General features: G+C 44.4%; 1 protein-coding gene across 6 annotated transcripts in view; it reads left to right on the top strand.

The window, feature by feature from the left end:
* Positions 1-23,822, top strand: part of CELSR1 (cadherin EGF LAG seven-pass G-type receptor 1) — a 163,952-nt gene that overhangs the window by 87,315 nt on the left and 52,815 nt on the right. For all 6 annotated transcript variants that reach the window (XM_057417818.1, XM_057417817.1, XM_057417816.1 and 3 more), the window contains exons 3-5: positions 3,279-3,501; positions 7,616-7,731; positions 10,679-10,767. In XM_057417818.1, the coding sequence (XP_057273801.1) occupies positions 3,279-3,501; positions 7,616-7,731; positions 10,679-10,767 (428 nt within the window). The remainder of the gene's footprint in view (positions 1-3,278; positions 3,502-7,615; positions 7,732-10,678; positions 10,768-23,822) is intronic.

Raw genomic sequence — 23,822 nt, 5'->3', positions numbered from 1 at the left:
TCCCTTCCTTTTCAGCTCCTCAAGGAGCTCTTCCCTTAGGGCCTTCTGACTCCAGCTCCAGCCAGCAACCAGCTTGTCCTTCAGCTCCATGCAGGCTTCAGTTCAGACACTGAGGACGCTTTTCAGGACATGCCTCAAGGCTCCTGCAGGGCAGTGCTGTGGGCCCGTGATGTGTGCAGGATGAGGTGGCTGCCCTTGGAAGTGACAAACCCAAGTGCAACACAAAGGTTCTGTTGCCAATCCTGATCAAAGCAGCACTTCCAATACTTGCTCAGATGGCTACTCCATAAAGCTCAAAATGCCCTTTTCCTAAATAATTCCAGGCATTTTTGGAAAAAAGGATAATTAAGAAGTTATCAAGTTTCTTGGTAGACCTTTGTTCCTTGAAGCACAGTTGATGGAGCTACTGTAGAGATTTCAAAACCACTGTTTTAATGTATTTTTGTATAAATACATAAAATATGAAAATTTAACATCAAAGAATATGCTTCAAGTACAGTTCTCATTTACATTGCAGACTAAAGAGGATTCAGAATAATTTTAGTAACTGGAACATCAATGATGCTACAGCTGAATGAATATAGGACAAAGGATCTTATTCAGAGTTGAACCTCATTCTTTCAAATTACTTCTTTAAACATCATAATGAAAAGCAGTAATAAACATAATTCAATAGAGCTTTTCTGTAAGCTTTCTTTTTCTTAAATAGTTTTATGTCTGTATAGGTATCTAAATATCACAGAATTGAAACAGAACCATCAGTGACTTCCAGCTTAGGCTTTTGTATTTTGCCTCCATATTACCATGGCATTTCCACAGCATGCTACAGTGCCAGGAATCTCTCCCTTTAGTTCACTCCTTTGTTTCCCTGTGTATTCAAGCCTGGGTGTTATTTGCTTTTGCCAAATATATCATTCTGTTTTCAGAGAGCCTTCAAGATTACATTCCTGTCTGAGTTGAATGTTACTTCACAGAATATCCTACAACTTTTTTTAAAGCAACAAACCTGTACTTTGTCTTGCTTATAGGGATTATATGGAATATCATTCAAATGGAATGTTATTCCATTTTTTTGAGAGTTTTGGTACATGTCTGTTAAGGTATTGGCTATGCTTATGCAGCAGATCATCAAGAAGTGCTTTCTGTAGCGTCCTCTTAGAGCATCTGATGTGTGTGTGTGCTTTTCCTGGCATATCCAGTACATTGAGGGAATTTTCTGTCTTTATTCATACAGTTTCTCCCAAAAGAAACACTCTCTAGAGCATTTTAAAGTATCAAGGAAGATGTATTCATGTAATCTTGCCTGATACAGCTGATAAAGTTCATCTTAATATGTTAAAGTGTTCTTTACACTTGAGTGCTGAATCAGAAAAGCTCTAAGGACAGGTTTGAAGTTTAACTGCCTGTATGGTTTATTACTTCCAAGGCTTGGGATTGCACTCCCTCTAGGATGACTGGAAAGATTTATTTCGTAATTTGTTAACTGAGAATTATTATTATAGAGAGATGTGTTCAGCTCCCCTAAGCTTTGTGTTGTACCCTTTCTAAATATACTGAAATACTCCTGTGTATTGTTTGCGAGGATATACCCACAAATGCATTCATTGGGAGGCAGTTGTATGATGGCTCTACCCATCAGGTGGAGCACAGAGCAGGGCCAGAGGTTCGTTCTCCAGAGCTGAATCTGCCTAGGTGAGGCGTCATGCATTGTATGGCTCCATGATCATGGCAGTCTTGTATTTTGCCAGCATACATTTTGCCTGCCTGAAAGGCAATGTGATGCTGGTGCAAGAGCAGAAAGCCAGCGAACTGGAGAGCCGAAGCAGTGGGGCTGTCCACCTCACCTTGTCTCAGGGATTGCTACCCTGGGGCAGTGGCTAAACCAGCTTCGAAACACCGCAGTTTACAGCCTGGCATAGAAAAGAGGTGCAAATCCAGGTCTGCATGAGGCAGTAGTGCTGCCTGCAGCCGGCTTTGCCGTGGGAAACTGTGGGACAGTGACTGGATCAAACCTTGCTGCTTTAATTTGCCTTTGTTTGTGAGTCACTGCCCACACCTCCTGCTCCTTTTACTTTCCTCCAGGAACGCATTTGCACGGCTTTAACTGTGCTTGAATTAATGCAATTGTAGAATCTGGTAGTGAATAGCCATGCAAATACCGAACTGTTGGAAATGTATTCCTTCAGCAGGCTGTGTCGAGTAGTTTTGCTCTACATTTATTTGTCAGACGTTGTTACTGGGCAAAATCCAACTGTATATGCCATCCTCACTTTCTCTGAACAGTTTTATGTGTGGGATCTGAACACGCTTTATACCTGAGGAAGACAAAACATAAATGTTAACAAATTAACTCACATAGAGGGTTTAGCTTTCTGTGCAATGATTAATTCAGCAGCTGCTTGTGTCCCAGCTGCAGCAGATTTTTTAAGGTGAGCATCCTCTATACATTACTTAATTGTGATTCACTCTCAGATTTGGGGCAAACACAGGAAAAGTTGCAGTGTACATACTAAGCAAGGCACCTCAGTCTTTGGTATTGCATTTAACACATCTTAACACAGACTTGGAAGTTGAATAAAGGTGAAACATTTGGGGGGAAAACAGCCTCAGCAAGCATCATGCAGAATCTGTAACTTCTATGGAATTACTGTGCCTATCTCTAAAGGGTTCATAAAATGGCTGTCACTGCAGGATGCCAGCATGGGAAAAAGTGGAAGTAATCCATATGTCGTCTGCATCCTGCTCCTTCTTTCTATGAACACTTTGAGAGCATTGTCATGAGCTCAGCCATGCTGTGCTGCCTCCATGGGCAGCAAAGCACAATTCCACTCAAGACGAAGTGCAAACATTTCCCTGTTTATCTGCTTACACAATTTCCAACCCATAGTGAAATGCCAGAACAATTTACACACACATATTGCTTGAGACGGAGCATGCAAGGTTTTAACTGGTGTTGCTACCTCCTCCCATATAGATCTGTCACCAGCTTTATCACTCAGTCTGGTAGCAGGCAAGGAATCTGAAAACCAAGGACAGTGTTGTTGGATATTTGCAAGAGGATTGCTCAGCAAATAATATCCCGCACCCCCGTGAAAATTCAGACTTGAAAGATGCTGCAGCATCCTTAACCCCTGCAGTTACAGCCTCAAACCTCAGTTGCGGAAGGGGCTAGGTGCAGAAGTTTGGAAGCAGCTTACCCTTTAGCAGAAACACTTGGGTATCTGAGTGTCACAAGTTGCTGCTGTCACCTTCCCTGACGTCTGCTTGTCCCCTTGCAGGAGAGTACTGCGAGGTGAATGCGCGCTCCGGCCGCTGTGCTCCGGGGGTGTGTAAGAATGGAGGAACCTGCGTGAACCTCCTGATCGGGGGCTTCAAGTGCGAGTGCCCCCCAGGCGAATACGAGCGGCCATACTGCGAGATGACCACCCGGAGCTTCCCTCCGCAGTCCTTCATCACCTTCAAGGGGCTGCGACAGCGCTTCCACTTCACCGTCTCCCTCATGTAAGTCCCAGTGGGGAAGGGCTTTGTGCCTGGTGGCTTCTCCATCTGAGCCTGGGGAGTGTTTGTTAAGTATTGTCACATATTACCCACAATTTCTTGGGGGATTTCTGATGGTGATTCCTGCAAATGGGGCACAGTTGATTTTGTGCCCTGCTGAGTATGCTTCCGACTCCTGACCTTCCTTTGCTGCAACACAGGGTAATGGCTCTGGGAGAGGAGCACCAGGACCTCCCTGGCCATCCCTCAGTAGCCCTCAGCTGAAGAGGCATGAGGGTAGGGGTAGGATTGCCACTTTTTATAGTTGAGCCTCCAGCCTTGGAGGCCGGCTGCAGAGCCAACCCATTTGTGATGCTTGTTTTAGAGAGCCCTTCCACTCTCCGCTTCCCAGCCTGTGAGAGGACCTGGTCTCATCAGACCACTGCTGAGCACAGGTTGGTCATCCTCAGATCCTTGCTCTCCGTTGGCTTGGGACAACCCCAACAGTCTCAGCTCCTCCCCTCACTCTCCCTGGCCTTCACACCAAGCTCCTGCTTCTGGTCCTATCCCAACTGCAGGCATGACCACCTCATCCCCATCCCATTTGCCTCAACATCCCCATGTTGGACAGTCTTCTCCTGAGCTGGCTGTCACTTTTCTATGGGGGCACTCAGGCAGGCAAGGGCAGCGATGATGGCAGCCACACTGCATAGACCAGGGCTCTCCTCCCCTGGCTCACACATCCCAGAGGAGAAGACTTCTGGGGTCAGGAGCAGGCCTTGCCTGCTGTGGAGCCAGAGCTGCAGCTGCACACACACCTCTTCTCTGGAGAGGGGGTGGGTTTTCAGCTTTCCCATGGTTTAGTCCGTAGGGATTGACCTTTGATTCTCCCTCACCATTGACTGTGAGTAAATAACACAAAATGTGTTAAACCCCAAAGGGCGAGGCCCGGGATTTGTTTATAGGGACAACAACAGGGGCAAGGACAGACCTGTTAGTGTGTCTGCCCAGAGAAAGTGCTCAGGGAGAACACCTCCAGGCATGTGTCTCACCCAGCACCAGTTACCTGGTGGTTTACATTGTCAGGAGCCAGGCAGCTTCTCCCCAGTTATCTTTCATTTGCCTTAATCTGAAATTCCATGGAATCTTGGCATTTTGGTTAAATCAGAAAGCACAGACACAGTTTGCACATGATCTGAGGTAAGGAGTTGCGCCTGTGTAGGTTGCTTTGGAGCATCAGATCTAAGCGCACAGGAGAGCTGAGGAGTGAAAGGCTTTGTCAGACATACAGTGAGTACAAACAAAGGAGCAGTCTGGGCTGGCTGCCAGCATGAATTACCTGCTCTGCTCCTGGCTTGTCCTCTCAGCTACGGCGTGTCATTTTTCAGGCTTTCAGGAAGTAATCCTTGACGTAGAGGGTGCTTCAGGCTGAAACGACTCAAGTGATCTGTGTAGGGGTTATTGAGAAACAGCAAACTGCTGTACAAGGCAGTGGTTTCTTCACTCTCCTTAAAACCAGGATGGCATATTTAGTCATGAGCTAAACACTCAGTGTGAGTATAAGAAGTCTGGAGCATCATGGGTGGCATGGTTTAGTGTGAGGTGTCCCTCCCCCTGGCAGGTGGTATGGAACTTGATGATCTTAAGGTCCTTTCCAACCCTAACTATTCTATGATTGTAGGATAATGGGATTCAGCCAAGATGGTCTGGAATAACGACACGTTTAGCTTTCCGTACCTGAAGTTCATTTTTATCTACACTTACTGTTTCTTTGGCTTTTATTATCCTTCAATGCAGGTGGAAAACATTATGTGAGGATAAACAGGAATTAGCAGTTTGACTAGATGATGCTTTGCCATTGCATGTATTGTGATTTGGGAACATTTGTAAAATGCCAGCGTCTAGATAACCTTAGCCTCAAGTGAATCCTGCAAAGAGCAGAATGTTTACGTTGTTCAGTGTCCTAACTAAAGTTATTTGTTTTCTTAGAAGTATTTAGGTTACTGACCAGGCATGTCTTTCTGCGTCCAACAGTGTACATCTTCCTTGCTTACTTCCAGCACTTGCTACTGCTTCTCTTCAAGAGACACTGTCAGTTGAGAGGTTTTCTCAATATTTCTTCAAAATTCTCATAGAAAGTGTATTTTGTTTCCTACGTCCTGAGATTAAAAATATCCCTCCTATTAAAAAAACTTTTTTTTTTCCCAGCTGGTGGTAACCAGGCCAGTTCAGAAGCAGTAGTGCTTTAGCTGTTAATACGATACAAAAGATGCTTTTGACTAGTGACAGACAATGGAACTGAGCACACACAGAGTAAAGAAATGTAAAACATGGCTTAATAGTTTAATAATTAAAATTATGGTAGAGAATTGTAACCATGTCAGAAAATGCAGTCAAACAGAACTAAGGTTCCTGTTGCTGCTAATCAAAGTTTCTGCCCACTAAAGAAGCATTCCTAATGTTATTCTCATTTCTTTTGCTCATATGTATTCTGGATAGATCTGATCAAAACGTTTTGATGAAGCAGTTATCCATGGAAAGATACTGTCTTGGGAAATGCAGGAAATATATTTCTTTGGATGATGTTTTATGGTGAAAGGTATAAACAAAATCAGTGTTTTGATAATATTGAGCTATTTCAACAGTATTGTCTTAATTCATTTAGTTTGCTTTTTAATTCTAGAATGTTATGTTAAATAAATTTAGAAATAAAGATGTATTTCAAAACTGATTAAAAGTAATTGGAACAGTCGTATGCTATTTTGATGGACTGCAGCTGATATTCTTTGGCATTTGTATTTTACTGGAAATACCAAAATTTTGACTTCTCTTTTTTTGAACCAGAATAATTCATTCTCCTTCAAAAATATAAAAAAATGTATGGAATAAAAGTCTGCATTTCAGTGTAGCTCACATTCAGGCTCCTGGTTCAGAAAGGCCTCTACTCAATGTGATACACAACATACGTATGTCTGTCAAATAACTGCTGTTAAAAAATACTATTTGGTTTTTAAATTCTTTATTTCAAATCAAATATCAGACCTAAAATACTGCTTCCTTCACATTCCCTGAGTGCAGGTTTTGTTGCAACGCAGGAGAGTCTTGCTAGTAGACATGACATGACAGGCACAAGAATCATTTCTTCGGTCTGTGAAAGGAAGCTTTCATTACTTGTATTCAGCATTTCATTCATTTGTAGGAAAAGTGGGTTAATTTAAAACAGGAATATTTCCTGAAGTTCAAGATACAAAATCAAGCTACACTGCCATTGGGAAAGACAAGAAATTCCCATGGTTTCTCTTTCTTTCTCTCTTTATATAGAATATTAATCTTTGTAAAACTGTTTATGTGAACTGTAATACAATTTTTTTTGCATTTCTAAGTAGATAGAAGCTGTGTGTAAATACCCAAAGATAATGGGATTTAATTAAAAATGATAAAATACACAAAGCACACAGAAATTTGCAAAAGGAGCTCTGTGCTGACGAAAAACCTCAGGCTTTTTTAAATGTGGGGATGCCTCTTTTCCTGCAGGAAAGATGTGATACATCCCATATTAGAAGCATAAAAAATCAAACCAAAAAACACCCATCGGCACTCTGATTGAGTGGAATCATTTGAATGTGTATTTTCCTTCCTCCAATTGACTGACATGTTGATTGATGAACCCCAACCTTTCTTTTTCCCTTGCCTTCTATCAGGTCTTTTTAATCCGTTGGTGACTTTTTGTACACTGTAGCATTTAGATAGCAAGAAAGCAGCAATTATCCCCCTTTTGGTGTGAAAACGCTTTCTAGCTTTCAGACTGTTTGCAAAGTGTAGTCGGTGCTGCTGTTTGGTGAGTGTCGGATACTCACCCTGCATTGTGCTGCATGTTTTACTCCTTGTGAGGGTCAGCATCCACAGCAGATGTCTGCAGAGTAGGTTTCTGTAATTTCCACCTCACTTGCGTCTGTTGATAGTGAAAGGGTAGATTGATCCTGTGGCTGACTCCTCAATGTCACAATTTTCTGTCTGAAGAGAGATTCAAAGGCTTGCTTCTCTGATAGACACAATGCTGTCTTTCTTCTGGAGGACTTGGCCATCAGTCTTTAATTCATAAGCCGTTAAGCACAAACCCCTTGTCTTTGCATTCTAGGTTTGCAACCAGGGAGAGGAATGCTCTCCTCCTCTACAATGGGCGTTTCAATGAGAAGCATGACTTCATTGCCTTGGAGATCATTGAGGAGCAGATCCAGCTCACATTCTCTGCAGGTGAGGTCTTGCTCAAGTCGAGTGTTTCTGCCTGTGATCAGGAGATCCTCTCAAGCCGTTTGGAAATGTTCATTAAGGATTTTATATGGCTGTTTGCTGCCTCATATAGCTGAGTGGCTGATGTTTTACAGTGAGCAACTGATGCCAGGTATTGCAAAGTAGCGGTTTGTAGTGGTTACACTGCTGTCACAGGCAGGAGCTTGTCAACGTATCAGTTATAAAGCCAGAGTTTATGACTACTATAAAAGATTGGCACTAGCCTGAAAGCTGGCCTCTGAGCCAGTGTGTGCTTAAATGAGACTTCATTTTATCACACTGTGATAAATGTCATGTGGTTATGTATTTTTTACACTATGCCATCAGTGAAACTAGGTGTGTGTAAATGTTATCTAAAAAACACATGCAAGCCAAAGCAGGCAAGTGAGAAATGCCTGCCGCTGCGGTTGGTGATGAGCAGTGATGCTGCAGAAATGCACTTTTGTGCTGTAGAAGCACCTCCTCTTGGAAGAAGCAATAAACGACCATGGATTTAGAAGAACTTAGCTGCCTGCTCATTGCTACGGTAGGCTAGGATACAAGAAAGAGAGGCTTTGGCGTTTGCTTGCTTTCTCACTTGACAAAGCCAGTGTCTTTTGGTGCTTCTGGGAGCAGAGAGAGGGGAAGGCCACCAAGTGAAGCTCAGGGTGGCATGTATCTATGCCACTGTGGCCTTCTCCCAGGGGAGTGTTTTCCTCCAGAAAAGCAGCCCTGGCAGTGGCGAAGCTTTTCTTGACACAAGTGTGATCAGAGCAAACCTTAACCATTCCAGCCTCAGCAGAGCAGTGTTTCCCAAGTTAAAAAAGCTCAAGTTTCATCTAAAACCTCACGCCCAGCTGTCCTAATTGCCATGACACGGGTAGCACGCAGCTGTACAGCATGGTTGAAGCACATTGAAGCCACCAGGAATCGCCTTTTGGGCTTCACCAGACTTGCTGAGGATCTTGGAGTCCCTTTTGATGGAACACTTGCATTCCTGCTTCAGGCCAAGAGCAGCTCTGTTCAGTGGGGAGGCTTTGATGGCTTTACCAAATCTCAGCAGGGCAGACAGCCTCTAGTTGTCACAGGTTAGGGGGATGTTTTCCACTGGGATAGAAACTGGGAAGGTCTGTTGTTGTGTAGGTCAAGTGGGGTTACATGCAGGTCAAGTGAGATGTTTGTACCTCTGTACCAGGCATGTAACTGAGGTAATAATCCTGTTATTTCCCATTATCCATATTAGAGATAATAATGGAGCATGCATGCTCTAGTCAGCTCTTAGTTTATTGCTGTGAAAAGTGAGACACTGCAAGCAATAAAGCAGTAGAAGCAGAGGCAGAGCCCACCTCAGTGTTGCACACTCATCACCAGTGACAGTCACTCAGACCTCATGATAAATCCTAAGTGACCCCATCGATCTACCAGCAATGCTTAAGTGCATATCAAGACCTTTGAGTTGAAGTTATTCAGTTTCATTTCCCTTTATTACCTCAAAGTTGTCTAAATTAGATTTTAAGGCAGACTTTTGAGTGGATTAATGCAATGAAATAACATGCTCTGCTCTGCCTGTCTAAACTTGAATCAAATTGCTTAGAAGGCACCCTGAGGATGAATGAGGAGGAAAAAAAAATAAATTCTGCTTGCACTTATATGCATTTAAATGTGGAAGAACTACTTTAAAATACATGAAACTAAATTTAGATTTGCACTGCTGCACCTGAGAGCAGGTCTGGTCCTGTACGTTACAAATGGTATTTTCTTTGGAAGGAGGATGGCTTATGTTATATAGTTTTAAGTAGCTTTTCATGAACAGTACAAGTTTTGGACACCTGATCTGACTGTTTTACCTGTCGCAGCAACTTTTTCATAGAAAGCAAAGCAAAACAATTGGAGACCAGAGAACTTCGTTTCACAGAAATTTTCACCATAGATTTTTTATCACTAAATGATAAAAAACATTACAGCAAGATGTCAAATATGCTGAGATGAAATCTGTACTGTTTAAATAACAGAAGTATAGAGAATGGGCGTTAAAGGGTGGTAGGAGACAGGAATAATACTTCACACAGGGTAAAGCATTTGTTGCAGATAGAGATGGACGTACATTTTCAGCTCAGCGATACTCTGAACTTTGTTAGCTTATGGGAGGGAGTTATTTTTCCTGTGGTTTATTATGTAGAATTTTCCAGCTGTTAAAAAAGAATAAAAAAAAAAAGGCCAAAACCCAGCAATCCCTCCTCCATGCGATGCCTTTCATGTACTTTCAACACCAATGTTTATTTTGCTGCTACCTCGGAACAGATATGCCTGGTTACTGAGCTACTTCTGCTGACTCAGACCTGGCTTAAAAGCTTCAGTTTAACAATTGCAATGGCAAGGACTTGCTTTCAAATTTAAATACTGAAAGGCTGCCAGTAATTTTATTAATCATTGTAAAATGTTATTGGGACCAAGGTTACTGTGGGGTTTACACTGGAGGGCTTTTGGATTTCACTCTCAACTCTGACTAGGAGTAGGCTTCCCTTCCCTGACAAAATAATCCTGGCACGATACCCATCATGTTAAAAACACCTCAAAGTGCTGCCTTTGGCAGAAATGCAGAAAAATTCATGTACATCTTTTCCTCAGTTGACTGCTTCAGCAATGGCTGTATCTACCTTCTGCATGTGCTACAGCACTCTGCAGAATCACAGTGGAAAATAGCACAATTTACCTGGATGTGCTAGAATCTATTTTTGTATTTGTGCACCAAAATAATTCCATGAATCTGGGGATATTTTCCATTTCACAGGACAAACCCTCAAACACCTCCATGGTGAAGTAAGACAGCTGCATCCTGTGCCTGATGAGGGTCTCTCCGTCTTTAGGTTTAGTGCAGAGTGGAGGTTGCAGTGATGCTCACTTACTTTTTCCCTTCTGCCTGCCCTTGCAGGGGAGACAACCACTACAGTGGCACCATTTGTTCCAGGAGGGGTCAGTGATGGGCAGTGGCACTCGGTCCAGGTGCAGTACTACAATAAGGTAAGACTAATGGTGTCAGAGATAACCTGTTATTTGTAAAGTTATAGAGCCATGGGTTGTGTAGCTCTGACCTGTTGTATGCAGGGGACTTAAGTTTTACTCATCTAACCAGGCACATTGCCACAGCTCTGCATAAGTGGTACTGGTATTGCTCACCTTGCCTGAGATGAAAATTCCCTCTGAGGGCTTTTGAGTTTTGTCTCAGGAAGGCAAAAAAGCCCCCAAACATTAGTATGTCCTATTCAGAAGTACTACCAGGGGAACCTTCAGTACTTGGAACTATTTTAGTTTTCAGGTCTTTAAACCCTCACAAGTGTCAGTGCCTCTCAAACAATGGATTCACTGATTTGGATCTTTTTAAAGAATTGTGCAGAACAGGAGCCTTTAGCATAGTAACTACAAGCCACTGGTGTACAATTTTCTGATGCAAAGCAAAATTCTTCCCTAAAACTGTTGTCTTCTGTAACATGACAAGTTTAGCTCACACAAGCTTCTCTCATTTGGAAGATTTGGATATTACATGGCTGACACTTTAGTGATCAAGGGCTGTCTTACTAAATCAATTTTTTGTCTGCTATATAAAAAGATATGCAGAAGAAGTGCAAAAAGTGCTGTTGCACACAGCCCATGGCACTCAGAGGTGTGCTCAGTGGTCCCCATCCCACAGCCGCACCATTGGTAGGTTTCAAGAGCAGGTTCACTTTGAACCAAAGGCAGGGGCTTTCTGTGAGCCAGCCATTTTGTGATGAACCAAAAAGCATGGTGCTGGGGTGTACGGTGTCACTGTTTGCAGATAGATGTCAGAGCCCTTCTGTAACCTATAACAAAAATCAGAAAATCTAGTTAGTTACTGAGAAACGTTGCTTTTAAGTCTGACATGATAGCACTATGGTGGATCACGTAAGAAAATAGAGGAGCATTGTTGGCTGTTAAAAAGGAAACAGGATACTGGTGTAGGAAGCTGAATGGAAGATGAAGGATTAATATAGTCAGCAAGTTCTTTATTTCCCAGCACTGCATCCTTTCATCACAGTTTGTGTGGCAGTTTGAATGGGAGGATTAAAGTTTTCTTTGGACTCCTAGATAGGGTCTTCTAGCCCGAGGATGTTTTACAGAGGAAATTAATTTCTTATTAGTTATTTTGTATTAAAAAATAAATGTTAAAACTTATTAAATAATTAATCTACTTAATATACTTTGTATTATCCAAAGCACAGAGAAATAGAAGCAAAACTTAAGTGTGTCACCATGCATGCGTGTGTGGACATTTTGAGGCTCTTCCTTACAAACTGCAACATGCCATGTTTCCATAGTCTGCTTATTTCTCAGTGAATCACTTTGGTAGGGTTACTGGCACTTGCTGATGCAGTGGAGGGATGTCCGAGCTCTCAAGCTTCTTGGTGGATGCAGGGACAGCCACAGAAGCAGCTTGCTGAAGGGCTGCTGGCCAGATAAGGGGTCCCAGGCAGCCCCAGGACACTCTTTAAAAGGCAAAGAGATCTGACAATGGATGCTAAAATTAAACCCCTGCCTCACTTCCACGTCTTGCTGCTGTTGAAGCAGACTGGTAGGTGTGCCATGTTAGCAAATGGTGTTTTCCTGTCGTTAACACATGCACCCTGTCATCATTTTCTTCTTCTGCCCCAGTTTTGCAAAGGGGAATGAATCGTCCCCACTGCATGGGAGGGAATTCAGGGCAGAGAGGGAAAGCAGAGGGCCCATGCTAGGAAACACCACTGACTTCACAGTGTTTGCCACTCACATGACATAAAAGTGATGAAAAGCAGGGTCACTGTGGAGAGCAGCGCTGCACCCTTTGTGTTAGAGATCAAGGTCACCACCTTCCCCTTAGCGGTATTTATTGAAGAATTGTTAAATTTGGGCAGCTCACAATACTGAGTAAAGGGCATCAGTAGGATATGCTCACCTACATACATTTAGCGTGCTCTCAGGCCTTTGCATTATGTCTGGGAATTGCCTGTGTTGCATCGGCTCTTCGATAGTGAAGGACGGAGCGGGCACTGTGGGGCAGTGGCAGCTGGAGACAGCTCTGCAGACCTGCCTGCAGGCTGCCTGCCGCACCTTGCAGCAGGGATAAGCCTTCTGGTATTTGTTTGTAGAGCAGTTCCTTGGCTACTTCATGTTTTAACAAAGCTGGAGGTAAAGTTCCTGTGAGGAGGTTGAAAAGACAGAGATAATTTAGGGATTTGAGTTGTGCCAAGATAAATGGGATGTTGTGTCTAAACTTGACGCAGCTAAGACATGTTTGAATAACAGAGGACCCAAAACTCATGAATTTGCTTAAATTACACACTCATATTATTGTGCAGGTACTGTATCCTTCTGCTGTTTCCAAAATCCTACCACAGTGTCACATCCTCATCCCATCACTACTCAGATGCTGCTCAGCCTTCCTGAGCAGGCAAAGCCTCTCCTGAGCCATCTCCCTCCTCCCTGCATCCAGCTCATGTTTGATCCCCACCTCCAGCCCCCTCTGCACTCCCCTCCCATGTCTCTGCCTCTGGCTTGCTCTGACATTTTGTATCAGCACCCTGTCCCTGGCAACAGGGCCGCAGGGGCTACCTCCACCAGCATCTCTATGGGGCTTCTTGCCCCTTCTTCCATTCTGCTGTTTGCTTGGGGAGCTTCTGGTCTTTGCTCCTTTTTAGACATCTCTTCCTGATGCTGTCCTTGGGAAATGCATAACCCATCATCCCAGATACCTGTAGAGATCCATTCTATTCATTTGTCTATGTCTCATATTAAAAAGTCCTTGAAGAGGTATTTATACCTGCTCTTTGTTATCCCTCACTTGTTTTGAGTTTCATCTGCCTCCAATTGCCTTCTGCTCCACCAACTGGTTTTCTTTATTTAATAAATGTGATTGTTTTTTATTACCCATTCATAAGTCCCTTCCTGTGCCACTTCTGTGCTTCTTTTCAACATCAAAACCCATACAGACATTTTGAACATGTCGTATTCACTCTCCTACAGCTGAGTGCTGCCACGCTGGTCGTCCTGCTACTGGGGTCACTGCCTGTCCTCTTCCCTACCCAACACTGTGTTCTTAGGCAGTGACAGGCTTCTTCAGGCAGGACCCTTTCCTCCTGCTTTAGAAATGTGAGAGATGTTGTGGTGCAGGTTGAAATAAATATCAATTTAGAGGTTTCCTGTTGTGCTCGCAGCAAGTGTCTGGTGTCAGGTACTCTCCTAGGTTCATCCTTCTTTCCCAGTGCCTTTTTTTTAAGCTTCTTTAAAGCATCTTTTTAAAAACTAATCTAGGAACTGTTCAGTTTATTTCCTTCCTTCCACATTTGTACAGCATGTAGGAAGCAAAAAAAGGGTCCAGTCTTCCTTGAGCTTTCAGATAATACAGTAATTCACATAGAGAATATTAGATTTCATCACAGCTGAGGGCAATTTTTGATCTTTCACTTTTGAGGAGAATGACTAACAGGCTTTGATACATAATCTAAGTCACTTCAGTCCAAAGCAAATTCTTGAAGATGAGTTTTCACAGCTCTGAAATCTGTTCCTGCAGTCCAAGTTGATCATGGTGGGATACAAAGAAAGGTTGAGTGGTTTTTGGCACATGCAGCTCTGTGGATGATGTTTGGCTGATCATCACTGGAATTTAGACTCCAGGAATGGATGACTTGAATGCAGGGGCAACTGATGGGAAACTTCTGCAGCAGCTATTTCCTTAATGCGGCATCCTGGTGATGCTGCCACCCTGTGAAAAGTCAGTTTGGTAATAATGAAATAGGCAGTGTAGAAGTGACTCCTGTAAATCACTTGCCATTACAGATGTTTGCTGATGAGGGGGGGAAGGCAGGGAGGAAAGCTACTTGCTGGCTCTGTTAGCTCAAACACATTACCTTCTGGGATCCTGATCTTGCAGCCATTAAAATCAGTGGGAGGTATTAAATTAAAGGTGACCTGCATGTGACCTGCTTTCTCAAGAGGTATATAAGAAATTCACAAGAAATGGGACTTTTTATATTATTTTGGAGAGACGGGTGTGAAAAGGGGGAAGATTTCAGCCTAACAAACAAAAGTGATAGACAACAGCAGGAAGAACTTGCTGCTTGTTCACAGGATAGCTGGCATAAAGGGCAGCAGCGGTGTGAGCTGCCCTCTTTGCCTTGGTAATGTGCTTCCTTTCCACACGATGACAGTTTAGTCAGCCCTGATGGAGTCTGGTCCTTACCCTTTGGTCCTTAGCCTACTGGCATGAGTAACAGGCAGTAGGTTTAGCCATGCTGATACGGATTTGGAATAGGAGCAAAACCACCAGGATTTTTGATGGGAATGATGCTCAGTATCAGTGGTATCACATGGAATATCTGGCATTCGTTGCACACACATGATCATATATGATTATAGGCAGTGCTTGGGACAGGGGATTCTGGTGGGGTTTTTAATTAAGTTAAAACTTCAAGCCACTCTCACAGACTTCTGATGACAGAAATGCAATTTTGTTCAGAATTTGAGATACCCCATCAAATTTATGTTACTGTTTTACCTGACTCATTACCTGAGGCTAGAATTCATCATTTGGCACAAGATAAAAATGTTTTGAGTATGGACATGTTCTTTTAATTATACGGGGCATGTACATGTATATTTATATACTGTATATCTTATGTGTTACTTACACATATATGGCATCAAAGTTGCTTAAGGACGTGACTGTTCTGTAGGCAGAAGCTCCTTCTGGGTCTGTTTAAGGAGACACAGGATAGCTTTACCTAAATGACAGAAAACCGGAGAATAGCAGAGAGAAACGTGCTCTCAAAGCGTGTCTGATGTGGAGCACAGTAGCTCTGGAAGATGGGATAAACAAATCCCTGAATGACTCACAGAATGACTCACAAGAGTAAGGGATGTAAGACCGAGCAGTGGGTGTGCTTGGGATGGACACCTCCATGCTCAGGAGGTGTAAAATGATGGGTGCCTTGGAGGGTGTCTCCACTGTACTGGTCCGTTGAGCCTGCAGGCTCCTAGGATGAGAGTAAGGACAAACGTTACTCTTTTTTCCATAACTGGGATAAGTTTTCCTCTCATATTTGGTAATTGGTAGTAAGCTGCCGCTCATTCACTCCTTCCTTGCATGTCTTTGGACAGAAGAGTGCTGTGGTTGTTGATGCTTGACTCCCTTAGGGGTAGCCCACCCTTTCACAGCAGTTACATTTAGCAGGGACCTGCTGCTTTCCATCCCTGTGCACTTCCCACCCGGCAGAGCCCAGACCTGTATTTGGCCTGAAGACAGCTGCCGGGAAGACAGGCAAATTCTTCAGTTAGAGATAAACTTAAAAGAAATGAGGGGCTGTTAGGGCTGATACTCGGTGTGTTGTGAATTCAAAGCACAGGAGATGCATTGCTCTGAATCAGACTCACATATGCTTTCAAAAGTCTCCTGCCTGTGGTAAATGATGGTTTCTCTTGAGTTAACTGGCCTTCATCTGGGCAAGCTGGAGCTTGAGCATCACCAAAGACTGAGCTAATGCTGTAGAGATTTAGTTCTCAGCCCACTCGCGCACTACATTTTGCCAGTACCTTTCCTTCCCAGGGAGGATCTGTCCCTCATCCATTGGCTGGAAGCTGTTTCCAGGTGCCAGAACACCCTCTGTTTCAGTGCCAAGTCCTGAGCTGTAATTGATGTTCTGTTCCTTGGGTGCATGCTGCATCTCTCCCCTTGTGCTTGCTCAGCCGGCAGGCGAGTGAATGGCAAGGCAGCTTTTTCCCTCTTCCATGGGTTCCTCTGCCAAAGACGATCCTGAGGGTTTATTAACCATGGCCATACAGCTGTGCTGTGGCACCAGCAGAACTTACTGTTTGGAGCCTGCTTCATACTGCGGATCACTAGTAGTGCCCCACAGACTGGCCACTGATGCCAAGAGGTAGCTGTGGGAAAGGAGGAAGAGGGAAATATTTAGAGTTACAGCGTTTGTCTTCCCTAGTAACTGCTACATGTGATGGAGCCCTGCTGTCCTGGGGATGGCTGAACACCTGCCCACCCGTGGGAAGTGGGGAATGAATTCCTAGTTTTGCTTTACTTATAAAACTGTCTTAATCTCAACCCATGGGTTTTCTCACACTCACCCTTCCAGTTCTCATCCCCATCCCACTTTGAGGGGAGTGAGTGAGTGGCTGTGTGGGGCTTAGCTGCTTGCTGGGGTTAAACAATGACACTAAGCAAGAAACAAGCATCAGTCTCATAGGGTAGCTGCAGAGGTGGTGGGGATGAGGAGTGTGTAGTAGTCTCCAGGGCCCACCAGCAGATGTAGAGGGGGCTGTTGCACACCGCAGCAAGGATGGCACAGATTCACTTAGATGCATGATGTGTCTTGCTGAAGCATGCCTTGCTTGTACAGAGCACCTGCTTCAGCTGACCATATAGAAAGCGTAAGCTCTTGAGCTCAGTCTTATACAACCCCTGCATTTACTCATACTCTTACATGCGTTATGCCTGCTACTCATTAGTGAAATTATCTTTAGGATTATCTTTACAGCAAATCTCTAGCATTCATCACTGTCTTTGTTTAACTAGAGCCTCTGTTTTGATTCTGGGATCCTGTGTAGCGCAGCTGCCTAACAATGGCCAGGGGCAGATCAGTGCTGAAGGACTTGAGGATGCGTATGCAAACCTGCCCTTTCAGAAACTCAGGTCCACTCCTGTTGTCCCACCCAAGAGCCACTGGGACCAGATTTGACCTAGCCACCAGTCCCTGGGGAGTGACACAGCTGTACCCCCAAAGTCAAGATCTGTAGGGTTGCATGCTGGTGCACTCATGGGCACCTGGAAGCTTGGTGGCCGTTCACATTCCCCTGCTATGGGCAGGCAGGACCTGACTTTAATCCAAATACCTTCCTAAGCACAAGTGGCATGGGCAGTCACAGGCAGTGAGAGCAGTGCTGGTCTGTTTTGGAGAGGTTAATGTAGCACTTTATTTTGAATAGGGTGGGATGAAATACAACAACCTCTGATGGTCTGCTGCAGAGACCATAAGAGGCATGCTGACTATGGCAGACATGCCCTGCACCAGGTGCCTGTGAAGCTAGCTGATAGGTTATCTTGTTTCCTTCTGAAAACACAGACCCTCTTTGATGATCGCAAATTCATCTGTTATGGAAATATGTTAAATATATTCTTTATTCAGGACCAATAATTGATTTCACCACTTTCCCTTGGGGGAGTGGGGAGAAAGGCAAATATCAATGTTTTAGTGAAACTCAGACCTTGACAACTGTGCCAAAAGACACAGATGACACTGGTTACTGCTTTCTCTCCCATAAAGGGAGCTAATTCTTGTTTTAAGTGCTGGGTTCACAGTGCCCCCCCATGACCAACAGGCAAACACAAGCGTCACACAGCAGCTCCACATGGGCTTCCCTGGGCCACCCACTACCACACTGCCCCATTGGCAGGGGCTACCCTTCCAGCATGGAGCCTTGTTTGCTCAGCTCTGGGTCTCCCGTCCAAGCCTGCCAGTGAGGCTGCCAGTGCCGTGGGTAAGTTATGAGGCATATATGCCTGCGGCTGAATAGGGATTGCCAGCTCCTTGGAGAAGAGCCACATAGCTGCACCAGCTAGGCATAACTTCTAGTCATTGGACCCGAGGTGAAAGACTTTGCCCTGACAGTACCCAGGACACGATGCAGTGTCGTTTACTTCTTAATCTCAATGGTCAGGAACAGTGGTGGGCAATTAAACAAGTGTGCCTGGGAGCACCTCGCACACCAGGGCATGGTTGCCCCTGCCAAGTGGTGTGCTTTGTAACTCAGTTGGAAAAGACAGACCCCGAAAGAAGTCACATCACTGGAGATTCAGTAAGTAATAAAGGCTGGGTATGACTTATGCAAATGTCTATCACTTGTGACATCTGAGCAGATGTAATTGTGATCTGAGGGAGAATTTCTGAAGTTAATCCTCCCGGTGGCTTGCAGACTAATTTGTTAAGGGATTGAGGGAGATTTTCTAAATAAACAATGCAGTTATTGAAGATTATGATAATGCCACTGTTTATCAAATGTGGGCCCCACCACAGTTTGGGTTTTGCTGGCTCAGATTGACTTGCTGTGATTACAGCATCTGTGATCAACACCGGCCTGCTCTAGTATGGCTTGGCATCGTCTGGTAAAGAAAAATGCAGAACATTAATTGTACTGTTAAGCAAATATTTGGGGGGGCAGGGTACTGTAAATACTGAACATGTCATTCAGTTAGGAACAACCTACTTCTCTGAGCATATTTTTCCAGGAAGTATAATTTTGTGAGTCTGCATTTCCAAACCAAGGTGCGTACTATTGCTAAGAAATGCCAATACAGCTTTTAAAAGCCCTCTCAAGTGGGCAAAGAAGAACATGTGTTAAAATTTAGTGCTTCCTCTTAAAAAAACTAGCATATTCTTACTTAAGATTTAATCATATTTCTAATTGTATCATTTCTTTATCACTTGTCTCATTGTGAACATATAGCAGGGTTGCAGAGATCAGTGGCGGCACAGCAAGGAGGAGGCAGCGGACAGTGCTAACTTCCAGCTGAGCACTGGTGTTATACTTCACCAGATCATCAATTTGTGCTAGATGTCTTTCCTTCTATGGCATTTTCGTGGGATCAAAAATTCCGCCATAGCTTAAGCAGAGAAAAGCTTGCAGGACACCAAAAACACAGGGAGTGTGACCGCACTCAATTCATTCCTCTAGTTTTGAGAAGGACTTATCTGTGGTTACCTGTGTAATTGCAGGGCCTCTTCTTCACAGAGCAAGTTGCTGGGGTCTCTTCAGTTAGATGAGGAAAAAAATCACTTTTCAAGTGAAAAAGTCACTTTCTGTGCTAGTACAACTAATATTTGTAACAAACATCTAGAGGGATGTGCATGTTTCATTTACTTTTCAACTCAAGGTATCAATGAGTTTTTGCTTAATGTTAGTATTGTTAGCCAGATGCTGGCTATGATAGTTCTTTCACAACTTTCTTACAAGAACAAGAGTTAGTCTATCAGCAGGATATAGTGCTTTCTGGTGGGCAGGCTTGTGAAGCATACAGTAGGCAGTGCTGGAGGCACATGTACAGTATGAGGGTATGAGGAATTTGTAGATGTGCGTTTGTATTAATCTGTCCTATTTACTTTTGGAGCAAGTGGGCATGGCCATTTAAAAAACCTATCAATTAAAATTACAAGCAGATAAAGGAAGGGGAAGAAATTAGGCTTTCCATTGCTGAATGCATGCCAACCCTGTACATTCAAACTGTTGTTCCAGTCAAACACATAAAACATGTTCCTCATGTCATGATGTAAAACATGTCATTTCCTACGTGGTCAGAACTCAGTTTTTATAATGCCACGAAAAAAGGTAATCTCTGCAAAAATAGTTTGGTTTATGAGTCATTTCCTGGCATTCTGGCTGAAGATTCAGAAACTCCTGTCCTTGCTGAGGCCAAACTCATTTTTTCACAGAGATCCAGAGCATCATGAAGGAAGTTCCGAGTCTAGGTAAGACCACAGACTTGGTACATAACAAAATGAAGCTTGACAGGTTCTGATTAGAAATCCTAGAATCACAGAATGGTTTGGGTTGGAAGGGACTTTAAAGATCATCTGTTTCCAACCCTCCTGCCATGGACAATCTTCCCACAGTTCTGATAGTCGCTCTGTCCTTTTAAATCATTACATCAAGCCAGTATTTCCCTTTCTAAAGGAAAAATTCAGCTTGGGTGCAAGCATTGCTATTGAAGCAAGACTCACTGGCTGATGTTCTATGGCTGTATAAGACCAAGATTGATTAGATGATGATTCACTTCCATCCATAAAATATGGCATGATCCTGTGAAAACCCATCCTGAGCTCCAGCCTGCGGTATTGCAGGTAGGAAGCCGAGACCCAGGAGGACAAGCGAAGTTTTGCTGCACATTTGCCCTGCTTTTAGGCTCTTCCACAGCACCTACCACACCCTGAGCGGGACTTTGGTCTGGCCTGTGGCAACCATTTACATTCCTGACATCTCCTGAGAAGCACTGAAGGGCTGCCTGGCTAATATTTACTTTCTCTTGGTCCTCTCAAATGTGGTTGCAGAGCCTTTGCAGGTGTTCGGGGTGGGGGGAAGCTGATCTGCTGTTGCAGAACAGGTGAGCTTGGACTTTAAAAGCCCCTCCCTGTAACTGCACTGATTCTTATTCATCCTGCATTAGTAGTCATTGTTTTTGTTGATTTTGGGAGGTTTCTTTCTGGTAGAGGGTAAGTGCGAAGTGATTGATATCTGGGAAAGGAAATCAGGATTTGGCGGCAGAGCGACATTCCATTGTCTTGACACAAAATAACAAATAACTCGCCTCTAAATCTGTGTCTCGGGAAATGAAAGTGTAAAGCAGTGAAAGTCATTTGGGGGTCACTGAGATGCAAAGTGTGACCTGCTCCTCAGCTCTCCATGATAGCTTTGAGAGGTCTCTCCGGCGGCTGGGGAGGAAGAGGGCGAGCTCATACCCAGTGCCTGCATCTTTCTCTCCTACAACCTGCTTTTGGAAGTGGTGTTCTCACAGTTTGCAAACACCATCTGAAAACGTTCCTTGTTGTGGCAGTGATTTTATAACCAAATGCAAACAGTAACTTTTCAGAAACCATCCACAGGTTTTTTGCTCTCTAAGTGGCAGTAGGGACCATGTCATGCAAAGCCAACCCAAGCCCCTGCTCTTCTGCAAGGCTCATCCTCAGAAATGCTGTTTACTCCTCTCACTCCTCCCAAGTTTTAAAAGGCTTGATTTGTGTGCCCAGTTACAGCACTGCCCACCCCACACAGGAGCTGGGTTCATTCAAGCCATCTAGTACCATCTAATACCATCACACCACAAAACTCCTCAGAGGTTTACTCTCCAGAATGGTGATTTTCAGCTCCTCCTGAAGGCCAAGGAGATGCAAGGGACCTCCATGAGAGCTGGCTGAGTCTGAATGGCCCTTGGCTCACCACAAGGCCTGAGGATGGTGCTTGAAGGCTGTGCTGTGCAGCCCAGCCTGGTGCAAAGCCAGCAGAGTCAACGAAATGGCACCTCAGGAATTTGGTGCGAGTTCTTTGAAGTGCGCTGTTATCTCCATTTAATCACTCAGTAAATCTACAGTAGCTGCCTGATTTGCAGTAACTTTTCAGGTATTTTGCATCTGTCTCTGTAGTGAGGGGAAGCAGCAGTTTGCAGTTACCTGGCCATGGAGAGGTCTGTGTGTACCAGGAGACCCTTGCAAAGATCCAGTGTGGGATTCTTGGATTTATAGACATATCTGTGTCCCCATCAGCCACACTGAGCAGCAGTTTGCTTGGCAAGGTATCACCAGGGATGAGTTCAAGGAGGAGTTAGTTGCTGTGAGTGTCACATTCTGCTATTTCTAGGTATTCCTTGGAGTCTGTCAGCAATGACATTTGCATCCTGGATTACAAGCTTACAAAATTTATATAAAGCCAAAAATATTTGAGAGTGTGGTTCTTTGGTATGTAGATATGGACAAGTGGCAAAGGGAGAAGGGTTTGATGAACTAGGAGAGGAGAGCATGCTCTTTTAGCATCCCTCATGTTTCCCAGTCTCTGAAGATGCTGGAAGAACATCCTTGTTGGTGAAAGGCAGGGAGGCAGCAAAACAGAGAAAAAAAAAAGGGTTTGGAGAGCAGGGGGAAGGTGCTACAGCCACAGGAGCTTATCAAAGGGGAGGAGTGGGCTGCACAGTATGGAAGAGAGGGGCTGCAGCAACAGAGCACCGTGAGTGGTGTCTCCCATGCAGAAAGTTGAATGTTGTCTTGGGGAGTGGGCATGGTCTCTTGACAGCCAAAACAGGTCCTTCTTGCTGAGTCACTGATTCAGCATCAAAGAGCTGAGAAGCACCTGGGAATACGAATTTGAGGATAAAATTTCCATTTGCAAGCAGGGAAAACCGTTCTTCCCATGAGCACTCCACAGCCTTTGACAGAATTAGTCAAATCCAAGAATATACCCTTTGCAGGAGTGGGATGATATTTGTGAAGGTACTGGCCATACTCTGTGGAGGGAAGGAGCAAGTCTGGATGCTGTGTATGTGTAACAGCTTTACCTTGTCCCCATGGTGGGACAGGAGGGCTGCTTCCCTCTCTGCCCTGCCACTGAAAGAGCAGCAGCAATTCAGGCCATGCTGTTCATGCGTGACAGGTCTCATAGCTGTGCCTTAAGCCTCCTGCTTTGAATATCAAAGTTTAGCCTCTGGATGTGCCCGTGAAGGAGATAACAGATCAGGGTAGTAAAACTTGCTTGACTTTGTAGCCCAGCCTTGCTCCTGACAATCCGTGTTTCAGGGAGTTTGTCTAGGAAAAGGAACTGGTCTGGTGGCTTTTCAGGATTTGCATTTTTGACTCACTGATGGGAAGCCTTTTAGTTTTCCTTTTCACTGTCACAGGCTCTCATGTTTCTCTACACACTCGAGCCAAGTTTGTGTAAAGAAATGCCATTAAAATATCTGGGGAATAAAGGGGATACATACATCAAAGGAGTAAGGGGTTTATGTGAAATGATTTGTCCTGCCTTTCCCTGGTGACTAATCAGGATGTGTAAAGGATTCACACCGCTTCATTTTAAAGGTGCTCTGGAAAAGCTGTAGGAGGAAACTTTAAAAAGCACAGATTAACGTTAACAGTTCCTCTAATCTGGCCTAATTTGGAGTTTCCCGATGGATCAGAATGGTCTGCAAACCGTGGCGCTGAACTTCTCTGGCATTTCCTCGGCTGCCCCTGGGATTACAAGTGTGGCGCTTTCCCCGTTTTGGGTTTTTTTCCTGTTTATTTATTTATTCCCTTGTGGGGGGCTGGGCTCCAGCAGCTTGCCCAGGGAGACTGCCGCCGCCTCGAGCCCTTAATGAGCTTTTTGACCACTGAAGCAGCACAGCATCGCCTGGGAACGGGAGGGGAGTTCTCCCTTCCCCACGGCAGATAGCAGAGCAGAGGCCGGCGGGTTAACGAAGGAGCCGGGCGCCTGGCAGGCTGCCTAATGAGCACCAGGGATCCCATAAGGGGGGGGACCCGGCCGGAGTCCCAGCAGCAGCC

This window comes from Pezoporus wallicus, unplaced genomic scaffold (genome assembly GCF_028554395.1).
Source record: "Pezoporus wallicus isolate ANWC-B61680 ecotype Strahan unplaced genomic scaffold, APGP_CSIRO_Pwel_v1 contig_5542, whole genome shotgun sequence".
Lineage (NCBI taxonomy): Eukaryota > Metazoa > Chordata > Aves > Psittaciformes > Psittacidae > Pezoporus > Pezoporus wallicus.
The sequence above is the reverse complement of the archived record's forward strand: the minus strand, read 5'-3'. Positions and strand labels throughout refer to the sequence as shown.